Below are 25,220 nucleotides of genomic sequence, written 5' to 3'. Positions count from 1 at the left end.
TTGATTGGGTAACCTCCCCGATAGTGTGAAGGGTGTAGACATCTTGACTTCAGCAAAGCTCTTTGTAGAAGTGCCTCATGATATTCTGATTAGCAAGCAAACTAGGCATGGCCTGGATCGAACAGCTGGCAGGCTACAGAACCCTAGTCAGAGGATGATTAACATCTCCTTCTCAACCTGGGAGGAGGTAAGAAGTGGGGTACCCCAGAGGGTCTGTCCTGGGCCCTGTGCACTTCAACCATTTTATTAATGATCTGGATCAGGAGGTGCTGGGAATTCTAATCACATTTGCAGATTACACAGCACTTGTGTGGAATAGCTAATACCCCGGAAGACTGAAACAAAATGGAAAAATAATCTACTGTGTTTCCATGAAAATAAGACACATCAGGGTTATTTTCAGGGGATGCTTTATTTTTTCAAGAAGAATCTACATTTATTCAATTACCATCATTTATTTTATTTATTTATTATTAATTTATTCCCTTTCTCCTTTCCCTTCTTTAAATGTACCTGGTGCCACTTCCTCCAGAGGGGCCTCCGCCGCTGCCAGGAGGCAACACAGTGGTGGATCGGGTTCCTCCGGTGGCGGTGCCTGGGATGAGGCTCCCGTTGGGGCTGGCGGGCGCCGGGTTGGTTTTGCGAGAAACAACGGCAGCTGTGAAGGGGAAGGCATCGATGTGGAAGGGGTTCTGAAGCTGGCAAGCCCAGTTGAGGAAAGGGCAGCAGTGGCTTCCACACATGGCCCTTCCAGCAGCACTGAAGAGGGAGCCGAACAAGAGGAGGGTTTAAAAAGTTATGGTAGGAGAAAGAGGGGAGGGGAAAAATAAAGGCAGGGCAGGGGGCAGAAGTCGGAAATTGTCTACACTGCAGAGGACGATCCTGAAGAGCCATTGGGAACTAAGGAGATCAGGAGCAGGTCCTTCCTCTCTGACTCCCCAGCCCCTCTGCGATCAAAGAAAAGGGGAGAGGAGGGGAAAAAGTTTTGAGTCTCTCTCAAGGGCTCAGGAGGGTCCCGGTGAATCCCTGGTAGAGGGTGGGGTTTCACTTCACTAGGGTTTATTTTCAGGGTAGGGCTTATATTACAATCATCTTGAAAAATCATGCTAGGGCTAATTTTCAGGGTAGGACTTACTACTGGGGAAATATGGTAGCAGTTTCACTTTTGCAGTGGGTTCCCCTTTGTATGAGATATTTGATGAATAGAAAGATGACTGCTTTTTTTAAAGGTCCTCCTTTAAGGAAGAGATTCTATGATTCATCAACACTGATATAATGGCAGAAAAAGGGTGATTCCCACAACGAAACCAGGCTGTGGGGGTTCAGTATTCTCAGATGTCTGGAGATGTGCGGTTTCCCATGTGGGTTCCAATAAAGACAACTGACCCATATATTTCTCTTCCCTCTTCCTGTCTTATTCCTATCTTTTTTCTCCTTCACCTCCGCCGCTCCTAACGTTCCCTCACCCAGTGGATCCTTCCTTCCCTCTGATGGGTCTTATGCTTCCCTCACTGAAACTTCCACCTGGCTCATTTCCCGACTCTCCCATCCCTTCACTGCTCTGAACCTTTGATTCTTCACCCAGACCTATCTCTATCTTCCTGGTTTTCTCTGTGACCCTTCTCATCCGATATCTCTCATCCCGTTCTCCCCACGGAGCTGTCACTTCTTTGATGGGTCATATGTTCTTTCTCTGGGGCTTCATGAGCTTCTTCATCCTCTCCTCAGGAAAGGACAGCACTCCAGTCAGCATGAGTTCATCCAGATCTTCTCCCTCACAAAGCCAATCCGTGACAAGATGAGGCTCATCTGGGTGTCTCATAAGGAGTCTTTTCATGGTTGCAATGATTCCAGCCAATTCCAAAACTTCTTAATTCTGTACAAGTTCTTTTACTTTAAATATACTAAATCCAAAAAAAGCTGTAGGTTATGCAGAAACTGTATGCTTACTTAAAATACATCCTTGCACCTTGTAAAAAGATGCGGGTATTTAAACTTAGGTTATAGGCAAATTTTAAGACATGTTTGAATCAAAAATACACACACATTAAAACACCAGAGCTCATAATCTAGAAAGAAAGAGATTACATCTTCAGAACACTTCAGAGTTTCTAGGAATACAATGATAAAGAGCAAAAAACCTTACAATTTTCAATGAAGACATGCAAAAGTATTTAAACTTTTAAAATAAATGTATACAAAGTCAAAAGCATTATTTGGTGCTAAGCAGGTTGTTAACACAGAGAACATTTTCTTCTCACCCAGCTGTATGTAAATTTCATTGCTGCAACATGGTTATCTTTCCTATTTTCTAAGGAATTTCACTCTGCATCAGTTCCATTGTCTGTTGTTCTACTCCACGAAAACATTCTCCATTCCTTTGTAATAACTTTGTGTGTGTGTGTGTGTGTGTGTGTATTATCTCTATTTATATCCCTTTGTTATTCATCTGTTGGCAAAACAGTATCTTCCTAAGGCTTGGATTTCCCAGCCTCTGAGAAGCTCAGATGTTGAAAATCAAAGGATTGGGTCAACTCTGACCCAGTGCAGTCTAGGGCCTGAAGAGATCAAAGCTTGAAAAACTCACAACATCTTAACAAAATGTCAGCTCTCTTTGAACAATACCTGTAATTACAAACCAGGATGCTCTTGATACAATAGCACAGAAATGTCTAGTTGTTTATAAAAATACAGACTATATATTCATTGGTTCCCTCTTCAAAACTCAATTACTATTATTATTTACGAGGGCAAAGCCTTCTAAAACAAATCAAACCTTTTGTCTCTTTGCTACTTGCTCATCTTTCATCAGTTAGCCTTAAAAAAATCCATCTTTTTTCATTTTACACTAATTCTGTAAAAGTGTCCATTGTACAGTATATTATTATTCTCCTTGGTTTAACTCAATTTTCAACATCCCTTTGTTAATTAATGTTATAAATTAAATACAACAGAAACGGACTTCAATATTCATTCATTTTTTCTCTTTTCTCTCAGTTTCATATTAAGCACAAAACTGAATGAGCTACATATGCCTTGTTAACTTATCAGTAGCTTTGTACCAAAACAAGGACTTGCAATGTAAACTATATCCCCAGCTGTGATTTTTCTAAAAGCTTTCACATTCTGAAGCACTTTTTAAAAAGCAGTGTTACGTTTTATGTTAAAAGAAATCTGCATCCCATAAAGTTAATTCTTTTACAATAATGCACACAACTAAGGTTATCTCTCCAACTGAAACTCAATCCACATTCCGTGGATTTCTATAGTTTCTGCAACAACTGTGTTCTTTGATGAATGTGAGGAAATAGGAGAAACTGGAACTTGTCGTCATACAAAGATGGAGTCTGTTAGGTTCAGTGTAAGATGAATTTCAAAGCAATGGAATGTTTTCATGAGATTGTTATGCAGAGTTGCTTTGCCTGGCACGAAGATAAGGAAGCAAAGCCCAAGAGGCCCAGAGAAGATGAAACAGAGCATAAATATAAGCCACCTGGGCTTGGATCTTGTTGTGTGAAATGTGGGCAGTGAACTAAGTTACACCCACTTGGACCTAATTGGTTAACAGCTTGGAAATCTCATGAAGAAGGTGGTCCAGAGACCTGTAGAAAAATGGTTGTTCCTGTATGTGAGATTGATGGTGGATGTTGTGGAATGTGAGAGGTTTGCCTTTTGAAAGAGAAGGGAGAAATCGCCCAGCTTCCCTAGATGTTAACATGTAGTGAGAGTAATATTTTTAGCCGCACCGTTACCAGTGGCTTCTGGGCAGTGTACAACATTAACAATTGAAAACATTTTAAAAGACAATATAAAATATTATATATTAAAATAATTCTTAAAACATTTAAATTAATAAGTCCTGCTGCTCATGTGGCCAGCTAGGGAATACTGTTTAATTAAAATGCTGGCTAAAAAGAAAGGCCTTTGCCTGGTGCCGAAGATCATTTTAATTGATCCCCACCCCTGTAGATCTATTTTATTTTCTTTATAAAAACTAATGCAATTCTTAATAAAATTTCTTAATAAAAACTAATGCAATTCTTCAATGGAGGACTGGTCTTTTGAACAGCAGTATTAAACCTGAATCTAGTGAGGATTTGAGAAGGTCATTTATGCTACTGTAATATTGAGAGGTCCTACATGCTCAGGCAGTTGTGCTGTCTAAGGAAGAAGTCAATTGTTTATTGCTTTGAAAGTAAGCAAATGTTTATTTTGAGGTCAGGCTTGTCAATGGCTTGTCCATACTCCACTTCTGAGGCCTAAAGGACCTACCTTAGGCACTAAAGGTGGTAGTTTTGCACCCACACCGACACCCTGACCCACAATCCTTAACTCTTTACGTAGAAGTCAGCATGACAATGATAACTAAGGCTATTGGTCTACTTCAGGCTTTCCACATTCAATGTATTGAAAAGACTGGATATGAAGATAACTGCTCTTACTGAAGCTCGGTTTACATTATGTGTATTTCTATGCTTTCTCCCCATTGTGACTTTTTAGATGGAAGCTAAGGCTACTGGTATGACTAAAAGTCTTTCCACATTTCATGCATTTATATGGTTTCTCACCAGTATGACTTCTATGATGTGAATTCAGGACACTGCTATGACTGAAACTCTTCCCACATTCCATGCATTTATATGGTTTCTCCCCAGTGTGAGTTCTTTGATGTGACCTCATGTGACTGCTGTGACTAAAGCTCTTTCCACATTCCATGCATTTATATGGTTTCTCCCCCGTGTGAGTCATTTGATGTGAACTGAGCCTACTGTTCTGACTGAAGCTTTTTCCACATTCCATGCATTTATATGGTTTCTCCCCAGTGTGAGTTCTTTGATGTGAACTCAGGGTACTGCTCTGAGTGAAGCTCTTCCCACATTCCATGCATTTATATGGTTTCTCCCCAGTGTGAGTTCTTTGATGTGAACTCAGGGTACTGTTGTGACTAAAGCTCTTCCCACATGCCATGCATTTATATGGTTTCTCCCCAGTGTGAGTTCTTTGATGTCTATTCAGGGTACTGCTATAGTTGAAGCTTTTTCCACATTCCATGCATGTATATGGTTTCTCCTTAATGTGTGTTCTTTGATGGGAACTGAGACCACTGCTGTCAGTGAAACACATTCCACATTCCATGCATTTATATGGTTTCTCCCCTGTGTGTATACGTTGATGTGAACTCAGGTTATTGCACCGACTGAAGCTCTTTCCACATTCCATGCATTTATATTTCTCCCCAGTGTGAGTTCTTTTATGTGAACTCAGATATTTACTGTGACTGAAGCATTTTCCACATTCCATGCATTTATATGGTTTCTCCCCAGTGTGAGTTCTTTGATGTGAACTCAGGTTACTGCTCTGACTGAAGCTCTTCCCACATTCCATGCATTGATATGGTTTCTCTCCAGTGTGAGTTCTTTGATGTGAACTCAGGGTACTGTTCTGACTGAAGCTCTTTCCACATTCCATGCATTTATATGGTTCCTCCCCGGTGTGAGTTCTTTGATGTGAACTCAGGGTACTCTTCCGACTGAAGCTCTTTCCACATTCCATGCATTTATATGGTTTCTCCCCAGTGTGAGTTCTTTGATGTGAACTCAGATTATTGCTGTGACTGAAGCTGTTTCCACATTCCACGCATTTATATGGTTTCTCCCCAGTGTGAGTTCTTTCATGTGAGCTCAGGGAACTGCTGTCACTGAAGCTCTTCCCACATTCCATGCATTGATATGGTTTCTCTCCAGTGTGAGTTCTTTGATGTGAACTCAGGGTACTGTAGCAACTGAAGCTCTTTCCACATTCCATGCATTTATATGGTTTCTCCCCAGTGTGAATTCTATGATGTCTATTCAGGGCACTGCTATGACTGAAGCTTTTTCCACATTCCATGCATGTATATGGTTTCTCCTTAATGTGAGTTCTTTGATGGGAACTGAGACCACTGCTGGCAGTGAAACTCATTTCACATTCCATGCATTTATATGGTTTCTCCCCTGTGTGTGTTCTTTGATGTGAACTCAGGGTACTGCAGCAACTGAATCTCTTTCCACATTCCATGCATGTATATGGTTTCTCCCCAGTGTGAGTTCTTTGATGTGAACTCAGGTGACTGCTGTGACTGAAGCTCTTTCCACATTCCATGCATTTGTAAGGTTTCTGCCCAGTGTGAGTTCTTTGATGTGTATTCAGGGCACTGCTCTGATTGAAGCTTTTTCCACATTCCATGCATGTATATGGTTTCTCCCCTGTGTGTGTACGTTGATGTGAACTCAGGTTACTGCACCGACTGAAGCTCTTTCCACATTCCATGCATTTGTATGGTTTCTCCCCAGTGTGAGTTCTTTGATGTCTTTTCAGGGCACTGCTGTCACTGAAGCTCTTCTCACATTCCATGCATGTATATGGTTTCTCCCCAGTGTGAGTTCTTTGATGTGAACTCAAGTGACTGTTTCGACTGAAGGTCTTTCCACATTCCATGCATTTATATGGTTTCTCCCCAGTGTGAGTTCTTTGATGTGAACTGAGGGCACTGCTGTGACTGAAGCTTTTTCCACATTCCATACATGGATACAGTTTCTCCTCTCTATGAGTCATTTTATGTCTACTGATGTGACATGCAAAGCCTTTGCGAATACACTGACATGCATTTATTTGCTTTCTCCCCTGTGAGAGTTCTTTCCATTCCTTCCCAGTTGTATTTTCAATTTTCTGTTATTTTCCTTTGGTGATATGTTTCTGCAGTGGATGCCCCAGGTCTTCCTGGGTGATTCTTATTCTCCTGTTCATCATCTAATAGATAAGAAAAAGAAGAGAAACAACCACTTCAGAAAGCTTCAGGGATAAGAAGAAATGCATTCTGGCTCCGACTGTGTCATGGAGGAGGAAGGAAGGATAGGCAAAAAGGTAAGGGAGGAGAAACAGGGTGGACGTGAGGCTGGACCTGAGGTTGTTCCTTCGACCTTGAGGTGGGAGGGGTATTGGACAGACAGTTCAATAGAGTTCAATGAGGGAAAAACAAAAAATCACCAAAAATTAACAACGACTCAGAACAACACCAAATTAAGTTTGCATAGGTTTCAGGAGGTGGGCTAACGATTGCAAGCATTTAAAACAGGTTTCAAACAGTTTAAGGCACTTTTAAATGAGGGAAAATAGACATCGTTGTGTGAAAATCCCCCATAGGAAACATCACTGTGTGAGGCAGCAAATTTATCAGAAAAAGCCATCGTTGTGTGAATCCATCGTTGTGCGAGGCACCCGTTGTGCGAGGCACCACTGTATGTGGATTCATTTAAAGAAAAAAGTGATTTAGAGTGAAAGATTGGTTGTATAAAATGAGATATATTTCCTGGGTAACCCAAAAAGTGTCAGAATTAGACCAGTGGTGGTGAAGTTTTTGAATTACACAAAGAAAGAACAATTTATGAAAGTAATTAAACCAAAACACCAGCTGGTTTATTGGGACAGAAAGTTACAGATTTTCCAGGATCTATGTAATGAATCTATGAAATGGAGAGGATCTATGAAGCCGGTTACAGCAATTTTGAAGAAAAATAACATCAGATATCAGTGGGGTTATTCAATTTTTTTGGAAATCTGGAAAGACAAGATTCTGTTTAAAATCTACTCTTGTGACGAAGGTACAGAATTGTTGAAAGCTTGGAAATTTAAGCTATCCTGGTTTGGATAAAGGAAGGAAGGAAGGACAAAGTCAGGAGTTAACTCCAACTACAAGCAAAGAACTAGAAGGCTGAACCAGAAATAATCAGAGGTGTGGAAGAAGATGGACCAGTTTTTTCTTCTTTTTGCTTTTTTACTTTATCTTTCTCCTAATAAAATTTCTCTTTTATATATTTATATATTTAATTTATATGCCGCCCACATTACCCAAAGGTCTCTGGGCAGCTTACATTTAAAATACAATAAAATTTAGAACAATTTAAATACAATTAAAATATATTAAAAATTTGCCATCAGACCCACAGCTAATATTATTTCAATTAAAGCCTTCTGGAACAGGAAGGTTTTGACCTAGTGCCAAAATGTCATCAATGTCGGCGCCAGACGAATCTCAGTCGGGAGGGCATTCCATAGTTTGGGGGCAGCTGCCGAAAAGGCCCTTTGTCTACAAGCCGTCCCTCTTACCTCCTTGAGGGATGGCTCTTTCAAAAGGGCCCCTTGGCTAGATCTTAACTGCCGGGTAGGTTCATATGGAAGGAGGCGGTCCTTCAGGTATCCAGGGCCCAAGCCGTTTAGGGCTTTATATGTCAAAACAAGCACTTTGAATTGGACCCGGGCAGCAACTGGTAGCCAATGTAACTTATACAGAATCGGCTTGATATGTTCCCTGGCGGCTGCACCACTCACCAGCTGCGCAGCTCAATTCTGGACCAGTTGCAGTCGCCGGACCGTCTTCAAAGGCAGCCCCACGTAAAGCGCATTGCAGTAATCTATGCAGGATGTTACCAGTGCATGTATAACTGTCATGAGACTCCGCTTGTCTAGGTAGGGCAGTAGCTGGTATAATTTCCGCAGCTGAAGGAATGCGCCCCTGGCCACCGAGTCCACCTGGGCTTCCAGTGTTAGACTGGGGTCCAGGAGCACCCCCAGGCTGCAGACCCTGTCCCTTAGGGGGAGCGTAACCCCATTCAGAGCAGGGAAATGGCCCTCCAGCCTGTCCAGTGAAGCACCCACTAACAGCACTTCTGTCTTGTCAGGATTGAGTTTCAATTTATTAACCCTCATCCAGTCCATTATCAGGTCCAGACACGAGTTCAGCACAGAAACAGCCTCACCTGGATTGGTGGAAAACGAAGGTAGAGCTGAGTATCGTCAGCATATTGCTGACTCCTCAGCCCAAACCTCCTGACAACCTCTCCCAGTGGTTTCATGTAGATGTTAAACAGCATGGGGGACAGCATTGAGCCCTGAGGAACCCCATGACATAACTGCCATGGGGCAGAGCAACTGTCCCCCAGCACCACCCTCTGGACACGGTCAGCTAGGAAGGAGCGGAACCACCGTAAAACAGTGCCCCCAACTCCTAACCCAGCCAGCCATATGTGTGTGTGTGTATATACATATATGTCTTTCTCCTCCCCCTTTCCCCCTTTTTAAATTTTTTTGATGTTTGTTTCTGTTGTTTTCTAATCAAGTCTACTCAATATTACTTTCTTTTTGTTCTTTACTTTCTTCTTTCTTTCTCTTGTAAATCATACTCATATAACCACATTAATTATACTAGATAGTAAAAGTGATTAAAAAATTAAAATTACTAAAAACTGAATCTTAATTTTGTAAATGAGTACAATAGGAGGGAAAGGGGGAAGGAGAAGGGTATTCTTATTTCATTACTATTTTAGTTCTAAACATTAAGTAGAAATGCAAAAATCAAATGAAAAGATCAGAGGCGAGGCTCCAGTTGTAGTTCCGCCGGACAATGGTGGCGTCTCCCCCCACCTTTTGCTCATGCCAGTGGTCATGGCGTGGGACTATGGTGGAGAGGATGTTTATTTATTTATTTATTTATTTATTTATTTATTTATTTATTTATTTATTTATTTATTTATTTATTTATTTATTTATTTATTTATTTATTTATTTACAATATTTTTTAGCTGCACCATTGCCAGTGTTCCCAAGATTGGTAAAGATAAATTATTGGGTGTTGTGATGTTTGTTTTATGTTTCAGTTCTTTTTTGGTATTTTAGTGGGAAGAAAAGTTACACACAGGACCTATTAGAAAGAAAACTTTTGAAAACACATTGGTGGAAAAATAAGACTTGCAACTTTAAATGTGAAAGACCTGGGATCAACAGTGAAAAGAAGAATAGAAGGAGTGTTGAGGGAAAACAAACTGGACATTGTCTTTCTACAACAGAATCATCAATCAGAAAATGGAGTCAATGATTTAAAGATGAACAATATAGCCATTTAAAAATAACCATTTGAAGGATATTTGGAGAGAATTGAAAGATGATGAAAAAAGATATACTTATTTTTCAGTGGTACATAATACTCTAGAATAGATTATATATTTATATCTCAAGATTTAATTTCTATGATAGTTGATACAGAAATAAATACTATTAAAATAGCAGATCATGCATTGATGTTAATAGAGATTGAAATAAAGGAAGATTATAAAGACTCCAAAACGTGGAGAATGGACAATAATATTTTGCAGTACCCAGAAGTAATAGAAAAGATAAAGAAGGAATGGCTAGAACTATGGACAATAAATGAACTAGGAGGTGCTAAACCAGGCCTCCTTCATGGATTGCTGCTTTGTCGTGGCGAAGGGGCTTGAGTAACTCAGAGAAGCTATGGGCTATGCCGTGCAGGGACACCCAAGACGGACAGGACATAGTGGAGAGTTCCGACTAAACGCAATCCACCTGGAGTAGGAAATGGCAAGCCACTCCAGTATCTTTGCCAAGAACGCCCCATGATCAGAAACAAAAGGCTAAAAGATATGACGCTGGAAGATGGGCCCCTCAGGTCGGAAGGCGTCCAACATGCTACTGAGGAAGAGCGGAGGACAAGTACAAGTAGCTCCAGAGCTAATGAAGTGGTTGGGCCAAAGCCGAAAGGACGCTCAGCTGTGGATGTGCCTGGAAGTGAAAGGAAAGTCCAATGCTGTAAAGAAAAAGACTGCATAGGAACCTGGAATGTAAGATCTATGAACCTTGGGAAGCTGGAGGTGGTCAAACAGGAGATGGCAAGAATAAACATCGACATCCTGGGCATCAGTGAACTAAAATGGACAGGAATGGGCGAATTCAGCTCAGATGATTATCATATCTACTACTGTGGGCAAGAATCCCGTAGAAGAAATGGAGTAGCCCCCATAGTCAACAAAAGAGTGGGAAAAGCTGTAATGGGATATAATCTCAAAAATGATAGAAGGATGTCAATACGAATCCAAGGCAGACCATTCAACATCACAATAATCCAAGTTTATGCACCAACCAGCATTGCTGAGGAGACTGAAACTGAACAATTCTATGAAGATTTACAACACCTTCTAGAACTGACACCAAAGAAAGATGTTCTTCTCATTCTAGGGGACTGGAATGCTAAAGTAGGGAGCCAAGAGATAAAAGGAACAACAGGGAAGTTTGGCCTTGGAGTTCAGAACGAAGCAGGACAAAGGCTAATAGAGTTTTGTCAGGAGAATAAGCTGGTCATCACAAACACTCTTTTCCAACAACACAAGAGGCGACTCTATACATGGAAATCACCAGATGGGCAATATCGAAATCAGATTGATTATATTCTCTGCAGCCAAAGATGGAGAAGCTCTATACAGTCAGCAAAAACAAGACCTGGAGCTGACTGCGGTTCTGATCATCAGCTTCTCATAGCAAAATTCAAGCTTAGACTGAAGAGAGTAGGAAAAACCACTGGGCCACTCAGGTATAATCTAAACCAAATCCCCTATGAATACACAGTGGAAGTAAAGAACAGATTTAAGGAACTAGATTTGGTGGACAGAGTGCCTGAAGAACTTTGGATAGAGGCTCGTAACATTGTCCAGGAGGCAGCAACAAAAACCATCCCAAAGAAAAGGAAATGCAAGAAAGCAAAGTGGCTGTCCAACGAGGCCTTAGAAATAGCAGAGAGGAGAAGGGAAGCAAAATGCAAGGGAGATAGGGAAAGTTACAGAAAATTGAATGCAGACTTCCAGAGAATAGCAAGGAGAGACAAGAGGGCCTTCTTAAATGAACAATGCAAAGAAATAGAGGAAGATAACAGAAAAGGAAAGACCAGAGATCTGTTCAGGAAAATTGGAGATATTAGAGGAACATTTTGCGCAAAGATGAACATGATAAAAGACAAAAATGGGAGGGACCTAACAGAAGCAGAAGATGTCAAGAAGAGGTGGCAAGAATACACAGAGGAATTATATCAGAAAGATTTGGATATCCCGGACAACCCAGACAATGTAGTTGCTGACCTTGAGCCAGACATCCTGGAGAGCGAAGTCAAGTGGGCCTTAGAAAGCCTGGCTAACAACAAGGCCAGTGGAGGTGATGGCATTCCAGTTGAACTATCTAAAATCTTGAAAGATGATGCTGTTAAGGTGCTACATTCAATATGCCAGCAAGTTTGGAAAACTCAACAGTGGCCAGAGGATTGGAAAAGATCAGTCTACATCCCAATCCCAAAGAAAGGCAGTGCCAAAGAATGCTCCAACTACTGTACAATTGCACTCATTTCGCACGCTAGCAAGGTTATGCTCAAAATCCTGCAAGGTAGGCTTCAGCAGTATGTGGACCGAGAACTCCCAGAAGTACAAGCTGGATTCCGAAGAGGCAGAGGAACTCAAGACCAAATTGCTAACTTGCGCTGGATTATGGAGAAAGCCAGAGAGTTCCAGAAAAATATCTACTTCTGCTTCATTGACTATGCGAAAGCCTTTGACTGTGTGGACCACAGCAAACTATGGCAAGTTCTTAAAGAAATGGGAGTGCCTGACCACTTTATCTGTCTCCTGAGAAACCTATATGTGGGACAGGAAGCAACAGTTAGAACTGGTCATGGAACAACTGAGTGGTTCAAAATTGGGAAAGGAGTACGGCAAGGCTGTATATTGTCCCCCAGCTTATTTGACTTATATGCAGAATACATCATGCGGAAGGCTGGACTGGAAGAAACCCAAGCCGGAATTAAGATTGCCGGGAGAAATATCAACAACCTCCGATATGCAGATGATACCACTCTGATGGCAGAAAGTGAGGAGGAATTAAAGAACCTTGTAATGAGAGTGAAAGAGGAGAGTGCAAAAAACGGTCTGAAACTCAACATCAAAAAAACTAAGATCATAGCCACTGGTCCCATCACCTCCTGGGAAATAGAAGGGGAAGATATGGAGGCAGTGTCAAATTTTATCTTCCTGGGCTCCATGATCACTGCAGATGGAGACAGCAGCCCTGAAATTAAAAGACGCCTTCTTCTTGGGAGGAAAGCGATGACAAATCTTGACAGCATCTTGAAAAGCAGAGACATCACCTTGCCAACAAAAGTCCGAATAGTCAAAGCTATGGTTTTTCCTGTCGTGATGTATGGAAGTGAGAGCTGGACCATAAAGAAAGCAGACCGCCAAAGAATTGATGCCTTTGAATTGTGGTGCTGGAGGAGGCTCTTGAGAATCCCCTGGACTGCAAGGAGAACAAACCTATCAATACTAAAGGAAATCAACCCTGAGTGCTCACTGGAAGGACAGATCCTGAAGCTGAGGCTCCAGTACTTTGGCCATCTCATGAGAAGAAAAGAGTCCTTGGAAAAAACCTTGATGTTAGGAAGGTGTGATGGCAAGAGGAGAAGGGGACGACTGAGGATGAGATGGCTGGACAGTGTCTGCGAAGCAACCAACATGAACCTGACACAACTCCGGGAGGCAGTAGAAGACAGAAGGGCCTGGCGTGCTCTGGTCCATGGGGTCACGAAGAGTCGGACACGACTAAACGACTAAACACACACACACAAACCAGGCCTGCTGTGAGACACAATGAAAGCAATCACAAGAGGAATAGCATAAAGAGAATCATGTAAATTTAAAAAAATTAAGGAGAAGTGAAAAAATTAGAAGATTTGAAAAATTTAGAAAATATATTTTTTTATAGAAAGAGATAGAATAATTTTATTAGAAATTCAGGCTAAGAGAAAAGAATTAGACAATGTAGAAATAGAAAAAGTTCAGAGAGATTTGAAATATTTAAAGAGATTATTTGAATTTACTTACAAAAATTCAAAATTACTAGCTAGTACATGTAAAAATAGAAGAGCAAAAAAAAATCAATAGGGTTAATTAAAGATGGAACAGGTACGACCTGTAATATAATGAAAGAAAATTGAAGATTTTTCATTATTATTTCAGCTTCTCATAGCAAAATTCAAGCTTAGACTGAAGAGATTAGGAAAAACCACTGGGCCACTCAGGTATAATCTAAACCAAATCCCTTATGAATACACAGTGGAAGTAAAGAACAGATTTAAGGAACTAGATCTGGTGGACAGAGTGCCTGAAGAACTTTGGATAGAGGCTCGTAACATTGTCCAGGAGGCAGCAACGAAAACCATCCCAAAGAAAAGGAAATGCAAGAAAGCAAAGTGGCTGTCCAACGAGGCCTTAGAAATAGCAGAGAGGAGAAGGGAAGCAAAATGCAAGGGAGATAGGGAAAGTTACAGAAACTTGAATTCAGACTTCCAAAGAATAGCAAGGAGAGACAAGAGGGCCTTCTTAAATGAACAATGCAAAGAAATAGAGGAAGATAACAGAAAAGGAAAGACCAGAGATCTGTTCAGGAAAATTGGACATATTAGAGGAACATTTTGCGCAAAGATGAACATGATAAAAGACAAAAATGGGAGGGACTTAACAGAAGCAGAAGACGTCAAGAAGAAGTGGCAAGAATACACAGAGGAATTATATCAGAAAGATGTGGATATCCCGGACAACCCAGACAATGTAGTTGCTGACCTTGAGCCAGACATCCTGGAGAGCGAAGTCAAGTGGGCCTTAGAAAGCCTGGCTAACAACAAGGCCAGTGGAGGTGATGGCATTCCAGTTGAACTATTTAAAATCTTGAAAGATGATGCTGTTAAGGTGCTACATTCAATATGCCAGCAAGTTTGGAAAACTCAACAGTGGCCAGAGGATTGGAAAAGATCAGTCTACATCCCAATCCCAAAGAAAGGCAGTGCCAAAGAATGCTCCAACTACCGTACAATTGCACTCATTTCGCACGCTAGCAAGGTTATGCTCAAAATCCTCCAAGGCAGGCTTCAGCAGTATGTGGACCGAGAACTCCCAGAAGTACAAGCTGGATTCCGAAGAGGCAGAGGAACTCGAGACCAAATTGCTAACTTGCGCTGGATTATGGAGAAAGCCAGAGAGTTCCAGAAAAATATCTACTTCTGCTTCATTGACTATGCGAAAGCCTTTGACTGTGTGGACCACAGCAAACTATGGCAAGTTCTTAAAGAAATGGGAGTGCCTGACCACTTTATCTGTCTCCTGAGAAACCTATATGTGGGACAGGAAGCAACAGTTAGAACTGGTCATGGAACAACTGAGTGGTTCAAAATTGGGAAAGGAGTACGGCAAGGCTGTATATTGTCCCCCAGCTTATTTAACTTATATGCAGAATACATCATGCGGAAGGCTGGACTGGAAGAAACCCAAGCCGGAATTAAGATTGCCGGAAGAAATATCAACAACCTCCGATATGCAGATGATACCACTCTGATGGCAGAAAGTGAGGAGGAATTAAAGAACCTTGTAATGAGAGTGAAAGAGGAGAGTGCAAAAAACGGTCTGAAACTCAACATCAAAAAAACTAAGATCATGGCCACTGGTCCCATCACCTCCTGGGAAATAGAAGGGGAAGATATGGAGGCAGTGTCAAATTTTATCTTCCTGGGCTCCATGCTCACTGCAGATGGAGACAGCAGCCCTGAAATTAAAAGGCGCCTTCTTCTTGGGAGGAAAGCGATGACAAATCTGGACAGCATCTTGAAAAGCAGAGACATCACCTTGCCAACAAAAGTCCGAATAGTCAAAGCTATGGTTTTTCCTGTCGTGATGTATGGAAGTGAGAGCTGGACCATAAAGAAAGCAGACCGCCAAAGAATTGATGCCTTTGAATTGTGGTGCTGGAGGAGACTCTTGAGAATCCCCTGGACTGCAAGGAGAACAAACCTATCAGTTCTAGAGGAAATCAACCCTGAATGCTCACTTGAAGGACAGATCCTGAAGCTGAGGCTCCAGTACTTTGGCCATCTCATGAGAAGAAAAGAGTCCTTGGAAAAAACCTTGATGTTGGGAAGGTGTGATGGCAAGAGGAGAAGGGGACGACCGAGGATGAGATGGCTGGACAGTGTCTGCGAAGCAACCAACATGAACCTGACACAACTCCAGGAGGCAGTAGAAGACAGGAGGGCCTGGCGTGCTCTGGTCCATGGGGTCACGAAGAGTCGGACACGACTAAACGACTAAACACACACATTTCAAGAAATTGTATAAAGGAAATAATGTAATGAAAGAAAATAAGAATCATTAATGAATGCTTCCATGAAGCAGGTATTGTCTCTCCTTCCATTATCTTATTATAATACATTTTAAACTTAGGTATCAAAATGGAACTAAAGTGTTTATAATATTCTGGACCCAATCCATCAGGGCCTGGCATTTTACCATTTTTTAATTTATTTATAACTTCAGCAATCTCTTGTTCATTGATCTCTTCTTCTAATATTCTTTTATCATCTTCCAACAATTTAGTTTTTAAATTGTCATTTATATATTTTTTCTATACATTTTAAAACCCAATAAGGATCAAACAGATCCGGGGTCCTATAGACTCATATCTTTGATAAATCAATCAAATGAATAGGTAAAAATGATATAATTAAAATTAATTTGTATGCTGATGATTCATTATTGACTATTAAAAACCCACTAGAGAGCATGGAATTAAGAGTATTCTAAATTGAAACTATCATGGTTTGGGAGAATATTGGAGTCTTAGATTGCAAGAATATGATTTTGTCATTAAACACATGCCTGGCAGAAAAGCAGTGATTGCTCACAGTTTATCCAGAATGTATTGTGCAGATTCATGACAGGCCATGGTAATCGTAGCAGGCAGCTATTGACTCTGTGCCCCATTTTGTGGCAGCCATTTTGCAATAGCATCCATGATAAAATTCCAGATGTGCTCCCACCAGCCCCCAAATGTTGTAGAACCTTGATTAGGGCAACTCTTTCTCCACCAACTCAGCTCTTTTCTGTGGAACCTGCCTTTTATATCTCCAGTTAGTTGTGACTCATTATGGAGGTATGGACAAGCAGATGTTGGGAAGGGGAAAGGGGATACTGTATCTGCCTCACTCAGTGATCTCAGGCAACTTCTGTTATTATGAAATGACATCTACTTTCACTTACTACTTCCACCTACGCTCCTGCTATGCTGATGGGCTGGGAGAGCATGATCTAATTAGAGTTGTTCAGTCAAAGCTATCTTGCTCTATGGTTTTGTGCTTTCTCTCCTCCCAGGTTTCAAGACAATTTTCTTGCCTTTTCTTTAAGGACGCATCTACAATATTTAAAGGATCCTGCAACTTTGACTAATATATTTGTTCAAGTACACACTTTCTACATTTGCAAAATGGATTACCAATGTTTGTCAGCAAGGGTAATACAAAACAGTAGCTGAAACCCTGTTGCTTTGTATAAGAAAATTTGGACATTTTAATCCTTTCCTTACATGCCCACGCCTATAAGAACTATGCTGGGAACATTTGCTGGTTAAGGAATGGACTGCAAAGTACAAATGTTCTTATACTAAATAATAGGGACTCAGCCTAGGCTAACAGACTGCATATAAATTGCTGAGGCTGAAAGATAAGTAACTTGGCTAATAACCTGAGTACATGGGAGAAACACAGTGTGAGTTCCAAAACATAAACACATCAATTTGAACTGGGGCATCTCTGTTCAGCATCCTTCTGCTCCAAACACACATGGACTCCCAGCACCTAAGAGCCAGATGCTCATTTTTGGGTCTTTCCTATGTGGCAGCTTCTTCACCCATTGGGATGCCGACATATTTTCCCATCCCTCTTGTGGCTCAGAACCCTTCCAGCCCGTCTGTCCCTTTATTCAACCACCATGTTGGGCTTCTCAACCGCAGTCTCCTTGCTGTTTTTTCTCATTCTGGTAGGCCATCCCCAGCTCTTAATTGGATTGCCCTCATGCTTCCTTTGCTTGCCCTGCGCCCATACCTAAGCCTCCCTACCTACCAGGCACCAGCAATAGAGCCCAACTTATCCTCCCTGCTCTCCAGATGGCGAAAAGTGCTTAAGAAGGAAGCTCTGTCCTCCTCTCCTATTATTACTTCCCAAGTAATTACTGCTTCTAATAATAATTATACCTTCTATTATTACTTCCCAAGTAATTATTACTTTTGAAATCGGAGTTTTCCTTCTCCACTGCCTTGTGGCCATATCCACTCATGGAAAAGGATTCAGGAGTAAACCTCGAGGCAAAATCCGGAGCTGGAGTCCCGAAGGCAGCTCGTGTCGTTCTGCCAACTCCTGCGACATTGCTGGAACCAGTTGTATTGGCTCTTGCCTTTCCATTGGACCATTTCAGCCATGTGGAGAGGGGGGATCTGCTGCTTGGGTAACAGCCTATCCTCCATATTACCTTACCCGGGCTTCATGCTCTGGAGAGGACACTCCTCGATTCAGAGCATGTCACCATAGTCTCTCGAGACTGAAGGATGCCTATATGCAGATTCAGAAATGGAAGTTGGTTAAGGTGGTGAAAGTCTGATTTGTTCATGTTTTTCTGAAGTTGTGTATCGCAGAGTTCTTGAGTATACACAGAGTGCTTTTTCTTATTTTTACTGCTTAATAGTGTATTAGTATACTGAATCAATGCTATATTATCAATTATTTCATGATTTTACTGTTTTTTACTACTGAATTGCTATCTGAGCACATATAGAGTGAAGTATTTTGATTATTCACACTAACATGATTGTTTTTTGTTTTTCAGGTTAGTGAAAGTGATTCAATTTTTAATGTATTCACATGCTGCTATTAGAATATTTTCCTACCTCAATTGCTTTGCTAGTTTAGATGCATATTTGAATGTAATAATGTAGTAGATTGTTGCATAGGATTGTTAGTTATTATGCTGCACTTTGTAAACAATTAATTACTGCTTATCATTGTAATTAATTGCAAAAATGGAAATTACATAGAGAATTTCTGATTTTTGTTCATTTCGACCGGTGACATGTCATGGATTGATTTAGGTGGATTAAGTCTTGTACTGAGGATGGGATATGTAGTTGTGAACAATGTAAAAAGGATTCCATATTGGTTCTCTGTATAAATGATTCTGCATGCTGACAGTGTATTTTCTAGAGCAGGCTTGTCCAACCTGCAGCCCAGGTCAGCTCATAATGCGGCCCAGTGCAATTTTTTATTTTTAAAGAAATTCCAAAGTTTCAAATTACATTGCTGGCACTTGCGGCCAGAATGCAGCTGGGGCACGTCACAACGGTAGGGGGGAAGAGAGGGAAGGAAGGAGCGGGAGGGGGCTGTGTGACGGCATTGCGCCATCGCCATCAATAGGTGGATCCCCTCCCGGCCCCATAAAGCCGCCGGAGTCGAAGCTGGCAGCCTCTGCTGTCTGAGATCGCAGCTGCCGGTAAGCGCGCTTGAAGCGGGGCTGCAGAGGATGGCTAGGGCTGCCCCCCCATGCGGCCCAAACCAGATTTATATATGGCCCAAACCAAATTTTCATCTTCTACTGTGGCCCAGGGAAGGTGAAAGGTTGGACACCCCTGTTCTAGAGGAATGTGGGAATGTTTTCTTGTAGGCCTGAAGAGGACATTCCTAGATAAAAAGACTGGGCATTTGTTATAGCAGAACGGCAGGTGTGCTAAGGAAAACAACACCTGTTTCCATGAGAAGAAAGAAGATAAGGAGGGACTGTTTACCTGAACTAGTGCCTTGATTGGATGACAGTGTGAGAGACGAAGAAGAAGAGGGGGTTCCAGTGAAGCTTGAAAAAGGAACTTTTACTATAAACAATATTCTTCCATTGATTTCATCTTTCCTTGACCTTTTTGGACTACTTTTCCATTATAGTTTTTCTAGGTCTTTTTGCCTGCTGCGCAGTGCAGGTGAAGGACTGATAGAGATGTAGGGAAACTAGGGAGAAAGGGGGGGGCGTTATGCCTCTTGCCTACGCTAATAGAACTTTTTAGAGATTTTTAGTGTTTTTGTATTTAAAGAGAATTGTTGCTTCATTTATATTTTGTAACAAACCTTGAAAATAGTAATATGCTTGCTTATGCATTAAACTGACTTTATTTTGTAAACTCTTTTTAAAAATAAAATAATAATTATAAAAACCATTTGTCTTCTTGAACAGTATAGCTGTCTTAGTATTACCCTGAGGGGGAAATTAGGCCACATTTACGCTACTGAGTCCTACCCTGTTAAGCATAGTGTCTAAAGACTACATAGCTCATGTGTTTTTCTTTTTTGGAATTTTCTAAGGTTTCAGAAGTATCTTTTTAGGGCAGACTTGTAAGCAGAGGTTTGGGGCATCCCTTGGCTGAGGTCACCAGGACTCAACCCAGCTGTATAAGGGGGCACAAGCTTCTAATTACAATGGTGCCTCGCATAGCAACGTTAAGCGAGGAATCGGCGTGAAAACACAGTGGGTGGCCATTTAGTTTACCAAGTGGCAATTTTGGAACCGCCGATCAGCTGTTAAAAAACTCATCGCTTTGCGATGATCGGTAAGCTAAACAGCGAACTGATCATCGCAAAGCGATAAAACCCCATAGGAAACATTGCAATACGATCACTTTTGCGAACGCAAAAAGTTAACCGCTATGCGGTTTCATCGCTAAACAGAGCGCCCATTAAGTGAGGCACCACTGTACTCTCTGTCCGACCGGTCAAGCATTCTCTTAGGAGAGCTGATCGCTTACAGTTTCAATTGTCAGAATTTTAAAAGTGCGGAATGATATCTGGATATGGTCGAAAGCAGTTTCATTCCTGGTCTTGAAGGAGAAAATATTACTCTACAAACGGTCCAAACGGTTTAGGGACTCGATACTTGGCGGAACGCCTTCTCCCGCCAAGATCTACCCGTGTCACCCACGCGAGCCAGGAGGTGAGGTTGAGGAGCCTAACGCCGAGGGAGGCCCGGAAGGAGAAGACAAGAAATCGGGCCTTCTCGGCGGTGGCTCCTCGCCTCTGGAACAACTTACCTCCTGTGATCCGCAGGTCTCCCTCGCTGGGTGTCTTCAAGAAGCAATTGAAGACATGGTTGTTCCGGCAGGCCTTTCCATCATACTCCTCTTGACCCCCCTCTTTTTTGTTTTTGTTTTTTGTTTTGTGTATTATATGATTTAATGTAGTGCCTTCTTTTTTTAGAATTGTCTGTCTTCGTTGTTTTATATTATCTTTATGGTTGTTAGCCGCCTAGAGTGGTCCGTTTGGACCAGATAGGCGGGGTATAAATCAAATAAATAAATAAATAATAATAATAAATACATGTTATTTCCTATATTAATTTTCTTTTAACCTTTGTATTAAGTCAGAGGCCTATATATTTCACACCTTCCAGCCCCTCACCTTCCAACTAGCAGGGGGCCCATTTAGGAATGCTGCCCGGATGCCAAACACAAGACAGAACCATAGAATCATGGAAAAGTGAAGTTGGAAGGGGCCCACGAGGCCATCAAGTCCAACCCCCTGCTCAAGGCAGGAATAGAGTCCAAGCAGATCTGCCAGGCGAGGACCTGAGTTTTTCTTGAATGCCTCCAGGGTTGGAGCACTCCAAAATAGTTGAAACATAAAAGCCAGCAGGGAGACGGAGGCTGAAGTCCATACATCTGGGCCCTGCTTGGTAACCTAAATATATCAATAAGACAAGGAAGTTGAAATACACTTTCTTCCAGATAGTGTGGGGGAATTCCTACAGGAAGGTTATCAAGGGGAGGTGGGCACACCCCAACTATCTGTAAGGGACCCATTTGTTTGTTTTCCGCACGTTTATACCCAGGAGGCCAAAAACCCTCACCTGGAGAGACCGTCTTGTTTTCGAGAAATCTCACGGAGGACACCCGCGGGCGGAGCTCTCTGGCCTGGATGCAGAAGATCCTGTTTTCCCCTCAGGAAGTACGAAGTCAGCTCCTGAAGGAAGACCAGCAGCTGAAAGGGGAAACCATGAGAAAAAGGGTCGAAAATATTCTCCCTTCTGCAGGTCGGGATAGAAGAAGCAGAGGGTCCACACTCCCAATCCAGAAAGGGGGAACTGGGAAGTCCAGAGAGCAGTTTCTTGAATTAAAAAAAATAAGAACGAGATTGGATTCATTGCATTCCATTGCAGTTGAAATCTAGGGTTTCATGTCTTTTCTATGTTTCAATTTTAAATTTAAAAGAAAAGAGAAAAAGAGAGAGAGAAAGGAGAAAGAATCTGGGGCGTGTTGTTTTTCTGCCTCTTGAGAAGAATTTAAGGAAGAGAAGCTCCCTTTGGGTTTTCCTGGTGTTGCTTCACAAAGGAAGCCCCCCCCCAAGTGGGTGGGGAGTGATCAAAAAGGGGGGCTCTGATTAAGTGGATTTCCGTCCCCGCTCTTAATTTTTGTTTTGCCCTCCTCTCTCCTGGATTTCCCCCCCCCCAGAAGAGCCACATCCCTGAAGGACAGTCTGTGTTTTGTGTGTGTGTGTCTCTCTGGGAGGTTGCCTGCCTCGGGCCCCTCCCTCCCTCCCCGCTGACCCCCCCCCACTTTTTCTGCCTCCCCTCCCCCCTCCCTCTCTGTTCCCCCCCCTTACCCTCCTCTTCTTCCTCCTGCTGAGACCCCCCCTCATTCCCACTCAGGGCGTTCCAGCCATAAAAAGCCCCTTTTCCCACTTTTGCAGAATGGGGGGGGGGTCCTGGACTTTTTCTCCCCCTTGTGGGGGGGGGAGGGAGGAGGGGGGAGAGCCCCGATCCTTCCTCTCCTTCCTTTTCTTTTCCCCACAGCCACCCGAAGCCTCCAGGATCCAAGAGAAGGTCGGGGGGGGCGGTTTGGGGGGGGTCTCCTCAAAGGAAAACCCAGGTTGTGCCACCCCCCCTCCATGCACGCCCCAAAGAGACCCACAGAGATGTCCTTCGGAGGCGACCCCCCCACCTCCCCCGACCTCCCCCCTCCCCGCATCCCGAAAGAGGAGACTCGGAAGGAAAGGCGTGCAAGGAGGGGGAGGGGTGCCTCTCTCTGGGGGAGGGGGAGGGAGGGGGAATGGCCCTCCCCCTTTTTTGGAATCCCCCCCCCCGGCCCGGGGGCAATATTTTGCAATCCACAACCGACCCCCCCCCCCCCCCCCCGCATGGACTCACCTCCTTGAAGGTCCCAAGGCCGGGGAAACTCACGTGGAGACCCCTTCCGCACGCGCCCTTCCCGGAGACCATAGAGACGCGAGGAGACAGACGGGGCCTCCCACCCGCTTCCGGTTTGGAGAAAGGCGGGAAAAAAAGGGGAGGAACTCCTCTTTCCTCTTTCGTAGCTCTAGGTTCCCCGCCTCCAACCCCCCCCCCCAAAGAGACACGCGCACAGAGGAGACTTGGAAGGAAAGGGGTGCAATTTGGGAGGCCACAAAAGGGGGGGAGGGAAGGGAAGGGGGGGAGCGGGCGCTTTTTTTGCCAATCTGGAGGGAAAGGAGAAGAGCCCCCCCTCCCCCCTCCCTCCCCGTTCTCTCTCCTTCAAATATTTTGCAAAACCTCCCCCCTTGCATGGCTCACCTCCTTGCAGGTCCCGAGACGGGGGAAACTCCCGAGGAGAGGCGCCCTCCCCAGTGACCATAGAGGCGGGAGGGGGACAGACGGGGGGGCCTCCCACCCGCTTCCGGTTTGGAGAAAGGCGGGGGGGAAGAAAGGGGGAGGAGCTCCTTCTCTCCTTTTTTCGTAGCTCTAGGTTCCCTCCCCGTCCAACCCCCCCCCAAAAGGGTTTCTCATGAATGAAGGGAGGGGGGAACCTGCAGAAAGGAAAGAGGGGGGGTCTATCTGTCTGGGGGGGGCTTATAAGAGAAAAAAATAAAAAGTGAAACTTAAAAAAAATAGACACAAATTAAAATGGAATTATTAAAAGCAGGTAAAGATTTTAAAATTCTGCCTAACATTTTAAAAAAATTCTTGTCTGTGGATAGTTCCATCACAACGAGGGGGGGGGAGGGGAGAAATCTGCCTTCTTTTCACCTGTCAGGGATATATTTTTTCCCCCCAGTGCAAAGGGGTTTGGTTTGGTTTGGTTCTTCAGAAGGTGGTTGTTGTTTTTATAAATCCCTGCTGGAAAAAACGTGAAGGATTGATGCATGAGGGTGGAAGTTGGGGTTTCACCTCACTGGGACTTATTTTGGGGGTAGGGCATCCTGAAAAATCATACTAGGGCTTATTTTCAGGTTAGGTCTTATTTTCGGGGAAACAGTATATAATTGTTCAGCTGTTCTGTATTTTTGTGATGGGTTGTGGTTTTCCCCCTCAATTTTTTTTTCTTTTCAATGGGGGGGAGGATTTTGGCGAAGGGAATTAAGGTTAGGGGGTAGATGTGGATGTCAATCAATCAAATATGGCAATGGCTGAATGAAAGGAGTTTGGGAATAACAGAGAAAAGACAAAGTATCAGATATCGACACATTGCAACTGTATTGGCAAATTGAAAGGTAAAAATTGTAGGCAGCGTAAACATGGATTATAGGACGGATTTCCTATACTTTCCTGTGCTTAGGAGAGGATTCAGTTCATTGCAGACTTCCCCCCCCAAAAAATTGTATACTTCCTGATATTTGCCTTCATCTTGCCTGTGAATTGATGCAAGATGCCTCCTTATTCATTGTTCATCATGTTTAAAGCATCGCTTTTCAATGATGTCAACCCCCTTTGCATACTCAATTGTTTTCAACTGTAAATGGGGTCTTTCATTGTCGCAATGTCACCTGGGTTCCTTTTCCAGGAGAAAGGCAGGGCGAAGATGTTTTAAATAAATAAATAAATAGTGTTACAGTCAACTGGCTGCTCACGGTCAGCCTTTGATCCCAGCGGATCCTGGCAGCCCGCTCAAGACTGACTCAGCCTTCCATCCTTTCAAGGTCGGCAAAAGGAGCTTCCAGCTTGTTCGGGGTGGGGGGCAATGTGTAGCCTGCCTCATTAAATGGTAAACCGCCCAGAGAGGGCTTTAAGCCACCAAGACTCAGGGGGCGGGTGGCCATGGGAAAGCCCCCTTTGAACACCTCCTGTATCTCAGGAACCCTATTCAGGGGAGCCCCAGAAGTTGAACTTTGAACAAAGGAGCTCAGCAAAAACTCCTGTCATTGAATGTTTGTATACTTCTTGATATTTGCCTTCATCTTGGCTGTGAACTGATGCCAGAGGCCTCCTTATTTGTTGCGTTCTGGACGAGGCAGCCTTCCGCTCTTGGGAGGTCAAAGGGCACTGGCCCCCATGGGGGGGCCCTCAGTGGGATGGGCCCCCATGAAGGTTGGCCTGGGGTTGGGGGCGAGGGGGGTGGCTTTAGATTTGAACCTTGCTTGCCTCTGGTCCGGGGCGGGGGGGCTCTCCCACCCTCATCATCCTCCATATTCCATTGGATGCTCAAGCGAGTGGGGGTCTTGGAGCAGAGGGCGGGCAGTGGGAACTATCATCCTC

The 25,220-nt window shown here is 43.1% G+C and overlaps 1 protein-coding gene across 7 annotated transcripts in view; it reads right to left on the bottom strand.

The window, feature by feature from the left end:
* Nucleotides 1-393: 393 nt before the first annotated feature.
* Nucleotides 394-25,220, bottom strand: part of LOC144587199 (uncharacterized) — a 263,842-nt gene continuing 239,015 nt past the window's right edge. For 2 of the 7 annotated variants that reach the window (XM_078386970.1, XM_078386969.1), the window contains exon 2: nt 394-6,789. In XM_078386970.1, coding sequence (XP_078243096.1) covers nt 4,471-6,594 — 2,124 coding nt within the window. In that variant the 5' untranslated portion in view covers nt 6,595-6,789 and the 3' untranslated portion in view covers nt 394-4,470. Of the gene's footprint in view, nt 6,790-21,623; nt 21,755-22,919; nt 23,046-23,321; nt 23,439-25,220 lie in introns of those variants that run through there. The other 5 variants (XM_078386966.1, XM_078386967.1, XM_078386965.1 and 2 more) reach the window with 5 other exon arrangements.

Source organism: Pogona vitticeps, chromosome 2 (assembly GCF_051106095.1).
Source record: "Pogona vitticeps strain Pit_001003342236 chromosome 2, PviZW2.1, whole genome shotgun sequence".
Classification (NCBI taxonomy): Eukaryota; Metazoa; Chordata; class Lepidosauria; order Squamata; family Agamidae; genus Pogona; species Pogona vitticeps.
Note: the sequence above shows the minus strand (reverse complement) of the source record. Positions and strands in the feature narration are given on the sequence as shown.